Source organism: Sceloporus occidentalis, unplaced genomic scaffold (assembly GCF_023333645.1).
Source record: "Sceloporus occidentalis isolate IW3139 unplaced genomic scaffold, rSceOcc1.0.p SCAF_2, whole genome shotgun sequence".
Lineage (NCBI taxonomy): Eukaryota > Metazoa > Chordata > Lepidosauria > Squamata > Phrynosomatidae > Sceloporus > Sceloporus occidentalis.
Genome location: NW_028316982.1, coordinates 107,918,520 through 107,937,111, shown reverse-complemented (window position 1 = coordinate 107,937,111; position 18,592 = coordinate 107,918,520). Strand labels below are relative to the sequence as shown.

At 39.2% G+C, this 18,592-nt stretch overlaps 1 protein-coding gene across 1 annotated transcript; it reads right to left on the bottom strand.

Annotated features, from left to right (window-relative positions):
• Positions 1 to 7,036: 7,036 nt before the first annotated feature.
• SLC16A9 (solute carrier family 16 member 9) lies at positions 7,037 to 17,888 on the bottom strand. The gene is made up of 6 exons (XM_089507896.1): positions 17,797 to 17,888; positions 12,886 to 13,108; positions 12,251 to 12,394; positions 11,492 to 11,587; positions 8,842 to 9,759; positions 7,037 to 7,298 (listed from the first exon to the last, which is right to left on the bottom strand). Exons 2-6 carry the CDS (start codon positions 13,079 to 13,081, stop codon positions 7,114 to 7,116), a joined length of 1,539 nt encoding a protein of 512 aa, XP_089364022.1. The 5' UTR covers positions 13,082 to 13,108; positions 17,797 to 17,888; the 3' UTR covers positions 7,037 to 7,113.
• Positions 17,889 to 18,592: the final 704 nt, after the last annotated feature.

Genomic DNA, 18,592 nt, shown 5'->3' with positions numbered 1-18,592 from the left:
ATAATTCTAAAAAAGAAATTTAAAAGTAGATTAGTAAAGTCTATTGAAATCTAGGAAGCCCAGCAGGATTTGCAGTAGTCAGGTCTTGAAGGTTAAATATCCTGAAGAGTGTCTTTATCTTTCCTCATCACTAACCAAAGCAGAGTATCTGCTTTAACACACTAGGGAGCAAATGGGATTTAAACAAGAGTTAAACTAGAGAAAACCAGGAAATGCTTAGTGTTATGGAAATGAGGAAATGTATGCATAAATGCTTCATGTGTATACTTCTCACTGTTTGCTGGATCCAAGAAATCTGGGGGGACAATTTTCTGCTCTTCCCCTAAGAGATGAACAAATGTAAAAAACATGGATCTAAATGCGTGTTTGTATATGTTAGTTGCAGAGTCATAAAATCATAGAGTTGGAAGAGACCACAAGGGCCATGCAGTCCAACCCCCTGCCATGCAGGAAATCACAGTCAAAGCACTCTGGACAGATGGCCATCCAGACTCTGTTTAAAGACCTCCAAAGAAGAACACTGCACCAGTGGCGTGCCTATGGTTGGTGTCACCTGGTGTGGTAACACATGGTATCATCCCCCTGTTGACCTCCTCCCATACCACACCATCCAGAATCCTTAGTAATGTTTTTTTGTACTGCTGTTACTCATAAATCGTAATTCCCATATATCACTGACTGCAATGGTAATAGTTGTGACATAAAGAACTAGTTAACATTACAGCTTTAAATTACAATATCATACAGACAACCTAAATGTATTTACACATATATAGTTCCATGTGGTTAAAGTGAAAATTTGGTGAAATGGGATGTTTTTAAAGAAATTTTTTAAATTTAAAATTAAACTATTTTAAAAAATTTAAAAAGTTGAAATTTGATTTTTTAAAACAAAAAACAAATCCTAGGGCCTCTCCTTGTCCCCCATCCCTCACCACACCCATTCCATCTCTTTAGCATTTTAATGGGACACAGGTGAATGTCACAGCCCATTTGTACCTAAACACAGATGTTTGAGGAGCAGTGGTGCCACCCCCTCTTAGGATCCCACCTGGCGCAAGCTGCCACTGCACTGCACCACTTTTTGAGGCAATGTGTTCTGCTGTGAAACAGTTCTTACCATCAGGAACTTCTTCCTAATGTTCAGGTGGGATCTATTTTGTAGCTTGAATGCATTACTTCATGTCCTAGTGTTTGGAGCAGCAGAAAACAGGCTTGCTTCATCCTCAATATGACATCCCTTCAAATATTTAAATATGGCTATGATGTCACCCCTTAACTTTCTCTTCTCCAGCCATGGCAGTAAAAATGATATCAAGCTGGATTGCAAAATATATTTTATACATTTTAGTTGGTCCAATCACTGTTTTGTGGATTTGGGATGTTACTGAATAGGCATTAGAGTAGTGAAAAATGTGAAGATAACCCAAAGGCAGTCACCTACTGCAATAACTGGAGCAATGACAGAATGAAAATGTGCATTAGCTTTGTGGCCACAAGAGGGCAATGAAACATCAGCTGTTTTCCTGAAACTCTCACTGAATCTTGCACATATATATTTTGCAGATGAAAAATATGTGGGAAGGTTCCATCCAATCCTCTCTCCAACCCACACATTCCTAGCTCCATAAAGCCATTTGTATTCCTGTTAAAACAAATAATTCAGCTTTAGTGTCACACCTGAGCAAATGCTTGCCAGAAAACTCCTCTCCTTAGGGAGTCCTCTACCTTCTTGCCTTTAATTTTAAGATGTAGCTACAGAGGCCTATAGAAAAATCCTATGCTTACAGTGCAGTGTCTTGGGAATATTTCCTCTGTGCCCTTTTGTGTGATGATGTTTAGCATGTATGTTTGCAGGTAAGGACTGTTTTATTTGTTATTAATCATACAAAAGCCACTCAGAGACCCTTTTTAGCTTAAACAGCAGTAACCTATGGTCATAGTAAACCGTGGATGGTCTTTGAGGGCCTACATAATCTTTGGCCTGTTACAGACTGCCAAAATAAAGCTGCTTCGGGTCTCTTCGGAGGTATGCTGTTTAAATTATGCATGTACCCTAAGAATCTGGAAGCTGCACTCCAGTGCTTAGGAATGGACTGTGGCTTTGGCGCGACCTCTGGACTCTTAGGACCCATGCATCATTTAAATAGCATACCTCCAAAGAGACCCGAAGCAGCTTTATTTTGGCAGTCTGTAACAGGCCATTGGTTCCATTTATTGCAACACACCTTTGTAAACTAGAATTTTCAGCACTGGCTGCCATCAAAAAGTCAAAATTGATTGTATGTTAAATGTGATAGGTATGTCACAGACCATTCTAGAATTTTAATTTCATATTCAAGCCAAACAAAGGAGCCATTTCACTGAAATTTACTTTCAAGCAAAATTGTTGTTTGCATAATTCATATTTATTGTTATTATACTTTATGTATATAGCACTGTAGATTTACATAGCACTAAAATTAGTAAAAATGAAAATTTATGTCAGCTTTTTTTCAGGAGGCACCCATTAATTTTGGCAACGAAGAAAAAAAGGAAGAGGGACAATGTTCTTTGCAGAACATGTTTCTATAAAAGGAAAATGAATTTCCGTTGCAACAAAATAAATTGTACGCACACTTTTGTGTACATGTGGTTATCTGCATTTTTCTGGGGAGGAAGTCCGTAGCTTTCATCATTTTCTCAAAGGAATCTGTTAAACCCAAGCTAAGAACTCCTGAGCTAAACAACAGGGTTAGAAAGGTTTAAATACTTATGGAACCTAGCCTTTACATCAGTACAAAGAAAACTGCCTTGCATCTCCACCAATTGGATTTCAACAAACATGGGCCTAATTGTTGTTCGTATGTTCTATTCTTATATTAGGGCCTGTAGTGCTCCTTTTGTAGCACAGGACATGTGGTAGCATAGCTCCTTTCCACATGGTTTAGGCAATATGAGCAATCTTGGATAACGCGGAGAAGTCCATGATACAGCCCCTTCATGCCTCCAAGGGTCATATTTTACTGGTTTCAGCTGAACAGTTATCCCACAGCGTGGTTTTAGACCCAGGTGGCTCAAGTGGTTAAAACACTGACTCTGTTGGTTGCAAGATTGGCAGGTTGGCAGTTTGAGACCCAGGTGCCGCATGATGGGGTGAGCTCCGGTCAGTAGTCCCAGCTTCTGCTAACCTAGCAGTTCAGAAGCATGCAAATGCAAGTAAATAAATAGGTACCACTCCAGTGGGAAGGTAAACAGCATTCTGTGCAATCATGCTGGCCACATGATGAGAGAGTGGTCTCTGAAAATGCTGACTCTTCGGCTTAGTAATGGAGATGAGAACCGCCCCCTATGCTCAGACACGACTTGACAACCTTGTCAATGAGGAATACCTTTACATTTAGTATCAGAACACTAAGCTGCTTGCTGACAGCAATCCATTCATAAGTTGACTTGCCTTCTGGCTGATGGAAACCTATTCACTCAGCCTACCTGCTGGGTACCAATGGAATGCAGGTGCAAGAATCCACTCATGGAAGAAGCCACTGACTGAGTTTCCCTGATATCTGGAAGTTAGGAAAAGCCATTTCCCCCCCAAGCTGGGCATGACATAGTTGCCCACAGCCCCAAGGTCCCTTAAGAGACATCCCCCCATATACCAGGTCTGACAAATGTACCCCCAAAACAATATCCAGCCCCCATGCCAAAACCACCCAATGTTATGATAGTTAATATTAGCAGTGTGGTCCCATGATAATAGTTTTACAACAAACTGAAAGACTACATCAAAAGCAACTCATTGTTGGTGTGATGGAGGAAACATCTTATGTGGGCTAGGAAAGAACCGAAGTGAAGCCTTCATTTGCTCCCCTTGCCAGCCAACCAGGCTGCCTCAGATTGGTTGGCCTTTGTGCTCCAGTCCAGAGCCTGGGAAACTGTGTGGGGTCCTGGGAAGGAGAAACAGCCTCAGTACCTGAAACATAGTGGTCATCCTCACTTCACATGATCCACAAATTTATGCTACTAGTGAGTTGGGAAATGCACTTACAATCCACCTGAGTGTACCTGCAGACCTGCTTGGACAGCCATGCACCCTAGTTTAGTAGATCTAAGCTGGCACTGAAAATTGAATTTAGGCTTTTTGGGCAGATAGAGAGCTTTTGGAGAGAAGCAGCTGATGGGTCCAGATGGGGACCCTCATAGGTTCTACTAGGCCTATGGGTTAGAGTTTTCCCTCTCCTTGCTATAAGGCGGCAATATTTTTCATTCATTTATTCACTGGCATTTCCATATTTTCTACAAACAATTCTGCATTTGCTTTGACATTTGCAGTGTTCAATGTCACTTTACTATAATGGTATGACTGAAACACTCTATACCTGTTCTTATTGGGTGACCTTCTGTCAGTCTTTTGTGTTCACAACTGCTTTTCTGGTAGGTGTATCTCCCATGGCTATTATCTGGATAATATTACTCTTGATATACTGATACACTTATGGCTGATTCACACAACCATTTCTGAGGCCGAAGGTTCTAAAATTATTTTCCCCGCGCTCATGCTGTGATTGAGTTCATCTTCAGTGATATGAAAAGTGGTCTTTCAGGTTTGACATGGCAAAATTAGACAGTATCACATCCTGGAAAACTGTGAAATAGCAGTGTAAACTGGCCTGCAATTATGATGTGTGAAACATAAGTCTTTAGGAGAAAAATGAACAGACGCTAGGCCTGCAGTACATACCTCCCCCCCCTCCCATATATACACAAAACCCAACTGCTGAGGCTTTGCATAAGGAATTCTGCTAGAGAATCAGGAGTCATGCTGACCAGCTGTTCAGTGGTGAAAACAATGGGTGGAGGTAGAACAATGACTGCTCCCCCGTCAATACTAAACAGCTGATCAGCTTGACTGCTATTTTACAGGACACCACATAGACAGCCTTAATAGCAGAACAGTTGGATTGGGCCCAGAGAAAAAAACAACAGACAAGTAATTCACTTAATTTGCCTTCATAATGTTTGCAGGAGTATTAAAAAGTTAATTCTTAATTTGTATTCACCCAGGTAGGAGGGATTACGCATTAGGTCCACAGAAAGGACAGAGATGTGCTCTTCTTAGACACCAGAATACTCACTGTGGGCATGTCTACACAGGCTATTTGCAGTGGCATCCCCCCATGCTCGCATTGCCCTGTTCAGACAACATAGGGCCAAAGGCCTAGTTCAACATGGAAAGGAGAATCCTGCAGTGAATCTGGACCATCTTTGATTTAAAGCGGATTTAAAAGACTCACCATTTGCTCTGGATCTTCCCAGAAAATCTGGAGCACTCAGAAACTACACATAGCAGCCCTCTACACAGTGTCCCACTGAGGCCAATAACAAGGTGCCCCATATCAATCACATAGCTGGGCACCATGCTGTGACCTCACAGAAGGGGGTAGGGGGGGGCAGCACAGTGGAATGCTGTGTAGACAGCCACTTGGTGTTACTCCAGAATGTGCAGGTAGTGGGCAGAAGTCAGACAGGGACAGACCAGAGTATTCTGGCCAGTGAAGATCTGTCCTGCATTTGCTTAGAAAACAAATATATTTTCTTCTTTTAAGACCCCTCCAATTTGCTTATGGCCTAGAAACATGAGTTTTTAAATTCTCCGACAGCAAATTGTTCTATTTTCTATGTGTAGCTTAACTATTTTAAATGTACTCAACATATCCCATTGGGCATGACTGCACACATCACTGTTCATAGAATCTATCAAGTATGCTAGACCCAGTACAGTCACCTCTCCTAACTCGCAGATCTGGGATCCGCGACCTTGAATATTCATGGAGGGGGGCAACCTCCATTATTTTCAATGGGGCACACCCCGTGCGCACTCGCAGGCATGCACCCCATTCAAGCCTATGGGACTTGGATACGCACGAGCCTCGATTTTCGCAGGGGGTCTGGAACGGGTCCCATGAAAATGGAGAGCCAACTGTAGTTCTTTTCCAGTTCCTATTGGGAAAGTTTTTGCTTAACTAATAGCCAACATCAGTCTTTAAATATTTAGATATTGAAAAGCAAAAGTGTTTTAAGAAGCAGGAAGCTGAGAATTCATTTTTTAAAAATAATAAGTTGAATCCTTAGGATGCTCTTGTCAAAGGATTTCACTAAACTGGAATTGATACAGGGTATAAATATTTGAAGATCATGTGACTGATTGTTTTATAACTTCCATTTATTCCTTGGTTTTATCAGTTTTGGTTTAACAGGTTTTTTAAAAAAATGTCTGAAGATGTGACAGGTAAAGCATTTGGAGTGTAGCATTTTGCGTGGCCTTTGGAAGCTTAATTTTTGCAGTTCACAGGTAACGTGACCAAAATCTTCCTCATGACAACATATGAGACCTTTAAAACATTTCATAACATTTATCCTATTAGGAAGAAGCACCAAACTCTTGTATTACATTCAGACTGATACGCTCAGATTGCCTTAAAAGTCTCTCCCTACAGAGTTATCAAGATTTCTGAAGCTAGAAGGAAGTATCACCTTTGTCAAAAGATAAGCAAAAGCAATTGCTTAAAGTCTGTATAAAATAGGTTTTGTTCCATTACAAAAATAATTAGTTGATGAAACTACTAGGAAGAAAAAGGAAGTCACAGAAGAGCGAACAACGCTGGTTCCAGATCAGATCTCGTTGTATGTATGCTTCACGAGAGGATCTCTCCACACACAGAAACCCTTGATGGGTTTCAGTATTAAATATGGAAAATGCCTCCACCTGACATCCAATATTGGAGAGTACTGTAAAATCCCCAACACCAAAACCCATGGGAAAGGCCTTCCAGAGGTGTTCCACATATGCATGACTGTTCCTGAGCGTATTTTAAACTGGACAGGCTGTAATCAAGTGCCATAACAGGGCTTTCTGGTGACTGGTAAGGCAAAAGGCATTTTGTGCTGAAGGAGCTTCATCTGCCATAGCCAGAAACAGATAATTTCTCCATGGAAGAGGTTCTGATCAAAGCTACAAACATTTTAAAGAAGTATAAAAAGTTACATCATAAATAAGTGGAAAAATTACTAAAATGCCTTGATGTGCGGTATAAAAAAGAGAGAGAAAGAGCATCAGCTGTTCCATAATGCCACCTACACAAAGGATGCACCTTTGTAGGAGTAAATGTTTGGAAGTGGCTTTTCAGATTGACTGCTACTGTCTGTGTTGTTCCAACATGGCAGTGCTGCCACCAACAAAAGGAGGCCTCCAAACAGAACACAAAGTCCACTGAAGTAAAATGCTATGTCATAAGACTCTGTCCAGTCATAAAACCAACCTGAAAAAGAACAGAAAGAGTTTGTCAGGTGCACATACTTCCGCAGAACAGATTAATCCTCTACATACACTTTACTATCCTTCATCTGGTCAGTTAAAATATCACAAACAAACTGCTGTCTGCTTGTCCATAAAAAGGGTAGAATAATTAGAAATAAATATTCATTCCTACAAGTAAACTTAGCACAATCAAACACTATGTCATATCATGGTTTGTGTTTATATCTGAAGCTATGTCAGTTCACAAACGACAGTTTATGAGAGGCTGTCCAACTATGATATCAACTCACAGTTTTAGGATGGTTTGGGAAGGGTGGCCCAAGAAGTCAGTTTGTTGAGGTTACACAAAAAAGGTACATAGTGCCTGAACAGCAAAGTTAGTTCTGCACATGAGGCAAGAATTCCCATAGACACCTTTCAACATCCCTGGCAGTAAAAACACGACTATGATAGATCAAGTAAGACTTTGTTTCTCTGTCATGACACCCATAACCTCCTGCCTGAGACAGTCATTTCATTCTGTCTAATCTTAGAGCCATCCTTGAAGTATAGATAGTTTGTGCAAATTGCTATTTGCCATTATGTCTGCATTCACAACTGCTGACAAATCAGAGCTACAGACAATTACTCTTCTCATTGTTTTGCTGCACCATACAGATTGGAGTAAATGTACAAAGCTGAGTGTTGAGCTGAGAAAAAATAAACCTTTGTGTGAATTTGAAGGCTTTCATGGCCGGCATCCATAGTTTTTGTGGGGTTTTCAGGCTATGTGGCCATGTTCTAGGAGGCCACATAGCCTGAAAAACCCACCAAAAAACTATAAACCTGTGTGTGTTGTTCATTTTGAATCACAAACGATACTATGGGTTCTTAACTGCGACTAGGACACATCTTGGTTTTGTGTGATGCTTGAATTTTGAGAGGAGCCACAGCACATCTTTTATATGCAGAACAACCCAGGTTCAGTCTCAGATTGATTGGGAATCTTACCTGAAGCCTTTGGAGTCAGTGTAGATAATATGAAGCTAAATGGACCAGTGGTCTCAGTATAAGAAATCCCTAAGTATAAGGATTCCTATGTTTAATGTTCCTATGTTATATTTGATGTAAGGATTCTATATTCAAAGACATTGTTACCTCTTGTTGTTTATCTAGTCTTCAAACCTACACAGTCCCGGGTATTAGATAATAACAAAATCCAAAGTATGCTTGCATGACAACATATCCCATCATGTTCACAATCCTCACACCTTTTGCTGTTTTAACCTCAATCCTCAGCACCACCATGACCTGCTAAAATAGGTTTTCCACTGAATCCCAAATATGATGTCAAGTCACTAATAACATTCTTGAAGTAGGTCTTACATTTTCAGTGACATTTGATTATCAGCAGGTATGTCATTTGTTGTTCTATTTTTAGGAGTTATTTCATAATTCTACATTAGCCAAAAGCTAAAATTAACTTTTGTGTGTAAATGCAATTTTAAAAAAATAGAAAACTGTTATCCAGAGTAATTCTATACAGAGCTAAAATGCAATCTTACCTACAATTGGTGGTCCAAGACTGTTTCCAAGTCCTGCAAAAAACATCAGTATCCCATATGCATGTGTTAACTTCTCAATTCCCACTGTCTTTGTTGTGACATATGGGAAAATTGACCAATTGCCCGTCAGAAAGCCTAAAACGCCTGAAAGTATTGCCAATGTAATATAACTTTGGGCAAAAGGAATCAAAACCAGTGCCAGTGCAGTCATTATTAAAGTCAAGACATATAGATATAAAGTATTAATCCAGGCAAAATCTGCTAAAATTCCTAGAACAAGTTTACCAATGGCAGTCATAATGCCTATGATAGAAATGAGAGGAATGATACATTCTTCTTCACTGATATTTGAACTTCTTGCAATGTCTTCCATGAGCATAGAAGGGGGAAATCCACCAATGTCAAAGAGGAAGATGGCAATAAAAAGTGATGAAAATACTTTGTTCTTAAAAAGACTCAGTGTTTCCTCCCAGTAGTCTAAATAAAGGTGCCATTTCTTCTTGGCAAGCTGTTTGCAGAAATATGTCCGTTCTGCAACTTTCTTTTTGTATGTGTCTTTCTCTCTTGGTGTTACTGATGATAGTTTGTTTCTGATTGTAAGAGCATCCTGCTTACAATCGGTACAAGATATTTTATTCACATTCTTTTCTTCATTAGTGGGTTTTTCAAGTATCTTTATGTTTTCTTCATAAACATTCTTTTCTTTTTCGTTATAAATGAGGTATTGATCTGGACTCTTCTCAACACTGGGCTTGTCTGGCAAGGTAGAACCACTTGACTGCAAAGGCCTCATGAGACTCCCACATGCTAATATGTTTAGAGACAATGCACCAACAATAAGCAAGCACCCATCCAGTCCATATAATTCAATCAGTTCTCTTTGTAATGCTGCATATATAAAAAGTCCAACACTGGAGCCTGAAAGGAGAAAATAGTAACACTTAAATTATTTTGTAAAACAACACAGTGGCTGAACACTTTAAAAGAAGGGAGGGGAAATCCATGATTTTACTTGGAATCTACTTCAAGTCTGATTTTCTTAAGCGTCATCAAACCTAACATAGAACATCAGTATGTCTCATGGCTTTTCAGATATCTGACAGTTCCTAAGCCAAAAAAGAAAGGGGAAAAAAATCTCATACTCCTAGTAGGTTGACATGTCATGACTGATGATCTACATTTGGCACAGTGCGTCATGAATTGTACAGGTCTGAAAAAATTAATTAGTTACTATAATATATGAACCTTTCACCAATTTATTCAAAGCCATTGTTTTCTGTGGAGGAAGAAATAAATCTTAAATTGTCATGTGGTTTTAAGAGCATTTCTGCTTGATGTAAAAACACGGAAGTACAGCTAATAATTTTACCTAGAATTCATGAAAACAGTGACAATACTCTTATATACTTTTAAATAAGTTTGAATTGTTTTCTTTTTGATTCGTCAGACACAAGCAAAGGGACTCGATCTGTCTCAGACAATCCTGTTCCTCTGTGCAGTTACTGCTGAAAGGATGCATTCACATATCCTAAGGGACATAGCTTTCTCGAGTTCCTTCTCAGGTGCAAAACTTAATATAGAAAGCTGCACAAAAGTAGTTACTTCTACTTAGGTAGAAAAAATGAAATGCAAAGATATAGGATGGGTGACACCTGGCTTAACAAAACTACATGTGAAAGGGATCTAGGAATCCTAAAAGACCACAAGTTGAACGTGAGTCAACAGTGTGATGCAGCAGCTAAAAAGGCCAATGTGAGTTTAGGCTGCATCAATAGAAGTATAGTGTCTAGATGAAGGGAAGTAAATAATGCTACTTTATTCTGCCTTGCCTAGGCCTCACCTGGAATACTGTGTCCAGTTCTGGGTACCACAATTCAAAGTGGATGTTGACAAGTTGGAGTGTGTCCAGAGGAGGGTCACCAAAATGGTGAAGGGTCTGGAAACCATGCCTTATGAGAAGAGATTTAGGGAGCTCGGTTTAGGCTGTTTAGCCTGGAGAAGAGATGGTTAAGAGGTGATATGATAGCCCTGTTTAAGTATTTGAAGGGGTGTCATATTGAGGATGGAGCAAGCATGTTTTCTGCTGCTCCACTAGAACATGGAACAATGGATGCAAGCTACAGGAAAAGAAATTCCACCTCAACATTAGGAGGAACTTTCTAACAGTAACAGCTGTTCAAGTGTGGAACACACTCCCCTGGAGAGTGGTGAAGTCTCCTTCTTTGAAGGTCTTTAAACAGAGGCTGGATGGCCATCTGTTGGAGGTGCTTTGATTGTGAGTTCCTGCATGGCAGGGAGTTGGACTGGATGCCCCTTATGGTCTCTACTATGATTCTAGGAATATAATTCTTTGCTAATTTTGTTCTTGAAGAAATTACCTTTCCACTGTGAGAAAGTATTTGAAAATTGCCTTTTCAAACACAATTTGGAGTTGGAGACTTGTTCTGTGCAAAATTCACAGAGTTTTTTTCCTTAAGACTGGAGCATGGTTTTGGCATGGCTTCCAGACTCTTAGGACACATGCATCATTTAAATAGCATACCTCCAAAGTGACCCAAAGCAGGTTTATTTTGGCCTGCCTGTATGGGGCCAATAGTTTCTGGATGAGGACATTAAGAACAGGGACATAAACAGAGACTAAAAAACATACCTGTTGAAATTAGACCAAGTGCAAGTCCTCTGCGTTTGTCAAAATACTGACATGTGATAGTCACTGTTGCAGTATACAATAAGCCACAGCCAAGTCCTAAAATATTTTTAAAAGAATAATATAAAGAACCAGCATTTCATAGTAGCAAATTAACATGTTGACTATTTTTACTATAATGTCAAGTTGGTTCATTAAATTAACAGGGCCAAAAACAATCTTACAAAGCATAAAGCCCCATCCTCATACACTCCAAATGACAGAGACAATCCTGATTAATCCTGCCACCCCACTTTTTCAGCTGCCTTTAAAATGTCCCAGTTTCTTTCTCCTTCTTCCACTTTCCCCCTTTGTCCTTGGCTTACTTCTACTGCTGCAAATTAAGTTCAAAGCACAAAAGGAGTTTGCACTCAGACTTGGAAGAGGAGAGGTGGGGGCAGTAGACATAGGCACAAGCAAACTATTCACACCTCTCTTGGCTTGTCTATTCTTCCTCATTAATATTTTTTGCCATTTTGACCACATTCTGATGATGCCTGGCCACATATGTTCCAATTCTTATCTGTGAAATGTTGCAAATTATGCATCCTTCCTTAATTTGAAGAGAGTTCATGAAGCAAACACCTTCAACTCTCTCTGGAATTCATGGCAATTGTACAATAAAAGGGTAAGCTGAAGTATCATGGCCAAGTTTAGAATTCATCAGTCTCTGCAAAACACCTATTTAGGCAATGAATCATTTAAAAAAATGTATTTTCATACCAACAATGATTCCATAGGAACAAAGGAGGAAGTAGATATTAGGTGCAAAGCTGCTCATCATCAAGCCCCCAGCAACCATAAAGCCACTGAAGATGGTCACAAGTCTTGCTCCAAAAGCAGATACACATGAACTGCATATGGGACCTGCATGGGAAAGGGAGATGAAATATTTTTTTAAAAAAAATTAAAATAAAGTTTCATAAACTAGTCACTGAGATTCTTCCAAGGAATTCTAACAGAAATGCTCCCAGCAGGAAAAGAAACAGATATCTCAATCAGAAATTAGTTATATTAAAGGAGATGAAAGCACACAGACAGCAGTCTAGTATTTGTGAGCAAGGAAGCAGAAGTTGAACCAATGCCATTTCATGATTCTGAAGACAGCAGAAGCTGCCTGCTCTTTTTATTAACATTTGTTTCTACTGTACATGGGAGAATAACTGCAGTAAAACTGCATATTTTCAGATTTACATAAAGTGGCAGCTAAGTGCTATTGCATATAACTTTTTTATTCTTCAAGGAACCTGATCCATTTAACTACTTTAGAAAAGAAATGTAAACTGGTGTAGGCATTTTAAAAGTATTTAAAGTAAATAAAGATCGTGTTTTAAATTATATTATCTCTGAAGACTTACTTGCAAGTAGTCCAACTCCACTTGCAAGAGATCCAACCCATGCAGTCTTTCCTTTTCCTTCTCCAAATGTATCCAGCCACTCTAGATACAGAACTCCAACAGCCAAAGGAGATCCATAGCACAAGAACTGGGTGAAGAAGGATACAAGTACAATCACCCAGCCCCATCCACCGTCTGGTGGCTTCTGGAACACCATCTTCCAGGACCAAGTCAGAGGTCACCTCTATATAAAAGAACATACATAAAGAGAAAACAGTTAAACAGAAGAAATGCATTGGCTTTTTATTTAAAAATATCACTGTAAACAAAAATAAAACATTTAAAGAAATAGATGATATTACTGAATGGAGGCAGCATAACTTTACTAAGATTTGTTAGTGCAGACTGATGGCACGCCTGGGTCCCTGAAAGTAGGCACCAGTCTCCAACATGGCCACCTTGTGGTAACTGGTATGCAAGCACCCAATGTCCATCTCTCAGATGCTGCTCAAAGCAAAATTTCATGAAGTATAAAATACTGTTACCCCACTGTGTCCACGGATTCAAGAATGCACAGCTTAACAATATATATATATATATATATTCCAAAAAGCCAACCTTGTTTCTGTCATTCTATATAAGAGACACCATTTTACTATCCATTGTTACTCGACAGTGCATATCAAGGGCCAGGGGAAATCCATTGGCATCAATGTAGGTGTTTGAGCTTTTGTGTATGTATGAGAGGGGCAATAGACTTTGTTGTTTTTTTAAAACAACAACAACAACTGGGAGAAAGTTTAAGCCTCCCCACTTTCATGCAGCTTTACTGATCTAGATCAATGCTGTTATGTGCTTACTGGAAAAAATTTTAAAAGAAAAATTGTTGTAAATTGCATTATATGTATTTCATATAATATGCAGTTTGATCCACAGTGACACCAGACAATCAATATCCCAATGCCAACCCATCTCCCCCAATGCCACTATAAATATCTTCATCCATATACTCCTCACAAGCATATAAATCCTTGTTTTTATTAAACTTATTGTATCAGTGCTGATATATTCACATGCTTTATTTATGAACGAATTAATTAATTAAAATAAAATAAAATAACAAGAAATAAAATAACATGAAAGGAAAATTTAAAAACATGCCTTATTATAACAATGGAATCAAGAATAAATGCACAGTTAGTGTACAGCAGAATATATGTCAGTGTATCAATCAGATGAAAATAGTATGAAGTCAGAATAGAGTTTACCTGTTTACTGAAATCCAACCAGCTGTGTATCATTCCATCCACACAGTGTCATTCCAATATAAAAGTATATTAGAAGTCTAGATTGAGGAGTGGGGGTGGGCTTTACTGGCAGGAATTCTAGCAAAGCTAACATTATTGTGAGGGTCTAAAGTATTTTCAATCTGTCTCACAAGGAGCCAGAAGGCTGAGAAGACATTAGTGAAGGATTTAGCTTTGGAATGAATGAGAATGAAGTAACATACCAAGGTAGAGGGATGGAGGGAGGAACCTCTTAAGTGAGGAAGACAGAGGAAGATTTAGAGAAGGCTTTGATGAAGTAAAGTAAGGGAATGGATGGTTCTTAAGGTTATGGTCATGCCACCACGTTTGATAGTCCTGATAAAAAAAATCTGTACTTAGGACAATAGGTTGTTGTTAGAACAGAATATGGAGAAACGGAATGGTTCCCAATTGGCAAAGGGGTCAGGCAAGGATGCATCCTTTCACCCTATCTGTTCAACTTGTGTGCAGAAAAATATAAGAACAGCAGGTTTAGACTCAGAAGGAGGAGGAATGAAGATAAGAGGAAGTAACAGCAACAATCTAAAATATGTGGACAACACCATAGTACTAGGAGAAAACATCACAGATTTGGAACAACTACTAAGGAAGGTAAAAGAAGAAAGTGCAAGGGCAGGCTTACTTCTGATGAACATAAAGAAAACAAAATAATGACCAAAAAGGAACAGCATAAATGAGGAAATTGAAATAGTTAAAGAGTTGCCATACCTTGGATCAAATAATGACCAGAATGAAGACTGTAGTCAAGAAATCAGAAGACAGAATGGGAAGTGAAGCTATGAAAGAACTACCCAAGATCCTAAAGTGTAAAGATATACAACTGAACACTAAAGTTAGAACCATTCAAGCCTCTCCATCACCATGCGAGAGCTAGCCAGTGAAGAGAGGAGATAAGAAGAAAATTATCTCATATGAGATGTAGTGCTAGAGAAGAGTGCTGAGGATACCATGGACAGCCAAAAAGACCAACAAATGATACCTTGAGCAGATCAAGCCGTAAATCTCCCTAAAAGCCAAAATGAACAAAATGAGGGCCAGTACAGAGGGATGCTTTGTGGCGCCCTGGGGCCAAAATTAGGACTAGACAGCGCTGGGTGTCCAGTATACTAGTGCCACACATGCACATGCCCGTCCACATGGCAGCAGCATTCAGGCACCTCTCCACAGAAGGGGCGTCATGCAGCCCTTATGAAGCCGCAAAAAAGGAGCCACTCTAGGCAGTTCCTTTTGGAGAGCACATCTGTGCAGATGCTGCTGCACAGATGCACAGCAAAGAGGGACAGTGTTTCACCACCTGTGTATACAGTCCCTGAGGCTGTCATACTTTGGCCACATCATGAGAAGGCATGACTCATTAGAAGATGCTAGGAAATGTAGAAGTAATAGAGAGAGAGAAAGACTGCACATCAGATGGATAGATTCAATCATGAAATTACAGAAACTAAGCAGAGAAGTGGAGGATATAGGGTCTTGGAGATATCACACCCACAGCTAAGTTTTGGTCCAATATGTAAGCAAAAAAAATAGGGAAACTTCAAGGTAATGGTAGTTTTTAAAAAAGAATCTTAATTTTTGAAGCATGGATATAAACCCACTTTTTCAGATGCAGTATCAAGTGGTATTAAGACCTCAGATACAGTTGTGGGAGTGCGATAGAATGTAATAGGATTCAGAAGGATTGGAGCGTGTTTTTTGCGTGGTTTCTGGACTCTTAAACGGCATACCTCCAAAGTGACCCGAAGCAACTTTATTTTGGCCTGTCTGTATGGACCCTAAGTTTCTAACCAAAAACAAACACACACACACACATTTATGCAGAAAGCACACTTACCTCACCCAACCCTGGATGCCCACCAGAAGGGAAAGTGTGTGTAAACCAGGAGCATAAGAGCAATGTAGTGTCCTGTACAGTTGCTTCCAAAAAATCAGTCTACTTGAAGCTGCAGCCTGTCTGAGGCACTCCTTTTAATCCCTCCCCAACAATGTTGATGTCAATAGTTTAGTAACATATCATATTCTTTGTCCTTTTAGTGTGTCACAAGCTGCTGTTCAGCAGTTCTCTGAACAGAAGTCAATATTGCCTGAAACAGCTGTTTTGGAGTTGGAGTTCTTGGAAATATGTTTCTAGGTTGGGGTTCACATCAGGAGTTTTGTTCTTTATTTTCAGCCTTACAATGGCCACCTTACAGTGAATGACATCTCCTCCCTTCCTGCCACATTCTCTCTGTTTACCCTTGGCCCTTGTATCTATAAATCATGTACATTCATTCATTCATACCCTCACTTATTCCTATAGACCGAAACCAGCATTTCAAAGATATTACTGTATAAGCTCGGCTGATTCAAACTGCTTCCATTTTATTAGAACACTTTTTCGTATTGACTGCTTCGGCTTTAATATTTGTCAAAGGCACAGATGAGGTTTAACAAACTGGTTTACAATAAGTTTATGTGGCTTATCTCAAGGTGTTACACTGGTTACATTGATTACATTGGTGTTAGTTACTCAATAAAATAAGAAATGGAGATCAAAATTGTGCAAATACAATAAATGCATGATAATACCATGACAAAGGCCTGTACACTTAATAATCTGCTCTTTGCTACCCAAACTTCTTTTCAGTTATCTTTAATATAGTCCCCAGATACATGTTATTATTATTATTATTAACCTTTATTTATATAGCGCTATAAATTTACACATAAATTTAAATTTATGTCTTTTCAGTTCTACAATACAGAAAGACAACAATTAAAATAACATAGCACAAGATGGAGTTTCAGATATTAAGGGTCTGATGGACTGATCAAGATAGCCCAAAATATATGCCTTATCAGGGATGATCCAATACTTGTTCAGTTTCTAGTCTCATATCCCTACTAGGTTGTCCTGGTTCTCTGGCTAGTGCTACATCCAAGGCAAACACGAACAGAATACCTACCAGTGTAACTGGATTTCTCCTGACTCTTCTGTCCCTGCTCACACTCCAAATCTGCTCTCCATAGGTCCTCAACCCAAAGGTTCCTTTAATATCATTTGCTAACAGGAAGGCAGCTATAAATTTAATAGATAACTAAACAAATTATGTTATTGGAATTATTGTATTGTTATACTATATTACTGTTATATATTTTGACTGTAATCCCGCTTCGATCCATTGGGAGAGGTGGGAAAACATAAATAAAATTTATTATTATTATTATTATTATTACTATTATTATTATTAATTTGAGGGTGAGGTGAGGTGGGCTGCAGAGGGAGAGAGAACCCACTTTGTAGGCAGTTTCCATTCTGCTGGTAGACAGACAGCATTGGATACAGTCCTCAGAATTATATTATACATCTTATATTAAATGAAAATCCAGTAAATAAATGGGGGGGGGCCTCTTCCATATAAACCAGGAGTGAAAACCAGGCAGCCCCTCCAGATGTTGCTGGGCTATAAGCTTCAGCAGCCCTAGCAAGCACAGTCAGTGGTTGGGAATGATGCAAGTTGCAGTTCAACAACATGGAAAGGCACATGATTCCCACCACTGATATAACAAGTGCACAAGTATAAGACAGACAGACAGACAGACAGACAGACAGACAGATATTACTTACAGAACTGAGTCATTCAGGCTTCTAGAACATGTTGTTTTGGTACATCTGCCACCTCAGCCTACGGGGAAATATGAGATGCCTTAGTTAACCCATTCAACAGTGCAGTACCACCTTGTAGAAAAGAACATGAAAATCCTGTGAGGTCCTAGGCTGATTTTATCCACTTGACAAGTTTCTGAAGTTTCTATGCATCTTCTCCTAAACAAAACAAAGCAACAAGAACTGACTGAACTTTCACCATTGCTCAAACTCTTGACAGCAGCCTTGGACTCAAGCAAAAGGACAGAAGAAGAAAAACCCTGGGACTCCAATATATAGTAATGATTTACAAAGCTCTTTAAAATTTCACTGGGTAGTGACAATAAATTAATTGGCAAAAATTTTTCCACAAGCTATATCATCTTTGAATTTCTTAACTTCTGAATCCCTCTCCACACCAGTGAGACCTGGTAGTAATCTGTTGGACTAGTAGTATTGGACTAGGAGTCCAAGAGACAAGGGTTTGAATCCCTGTTTAGCCATGCAAAGTTACTGGGTAGCCTTCTACCAGCCACATTCTCTCACCTTAAGAGGAAGACAATGGCAAACCTTCTTTAACTCTATCTTGCCAAGAAAACTGTATGTTAGGGTGTCCATTAGATGAAGTTGATTTGAAGTCATATAACAACTTATACAAAGAGCAGGTTTACACTCAGAAGAAAGAGGAGTGAAAACAGGAAGAAGAAACATTTGTTTGTCTGTCTTTTTGGCTGTCCAAAACAATCTAAAATATGTGGATGTCACCATACCATTAGTG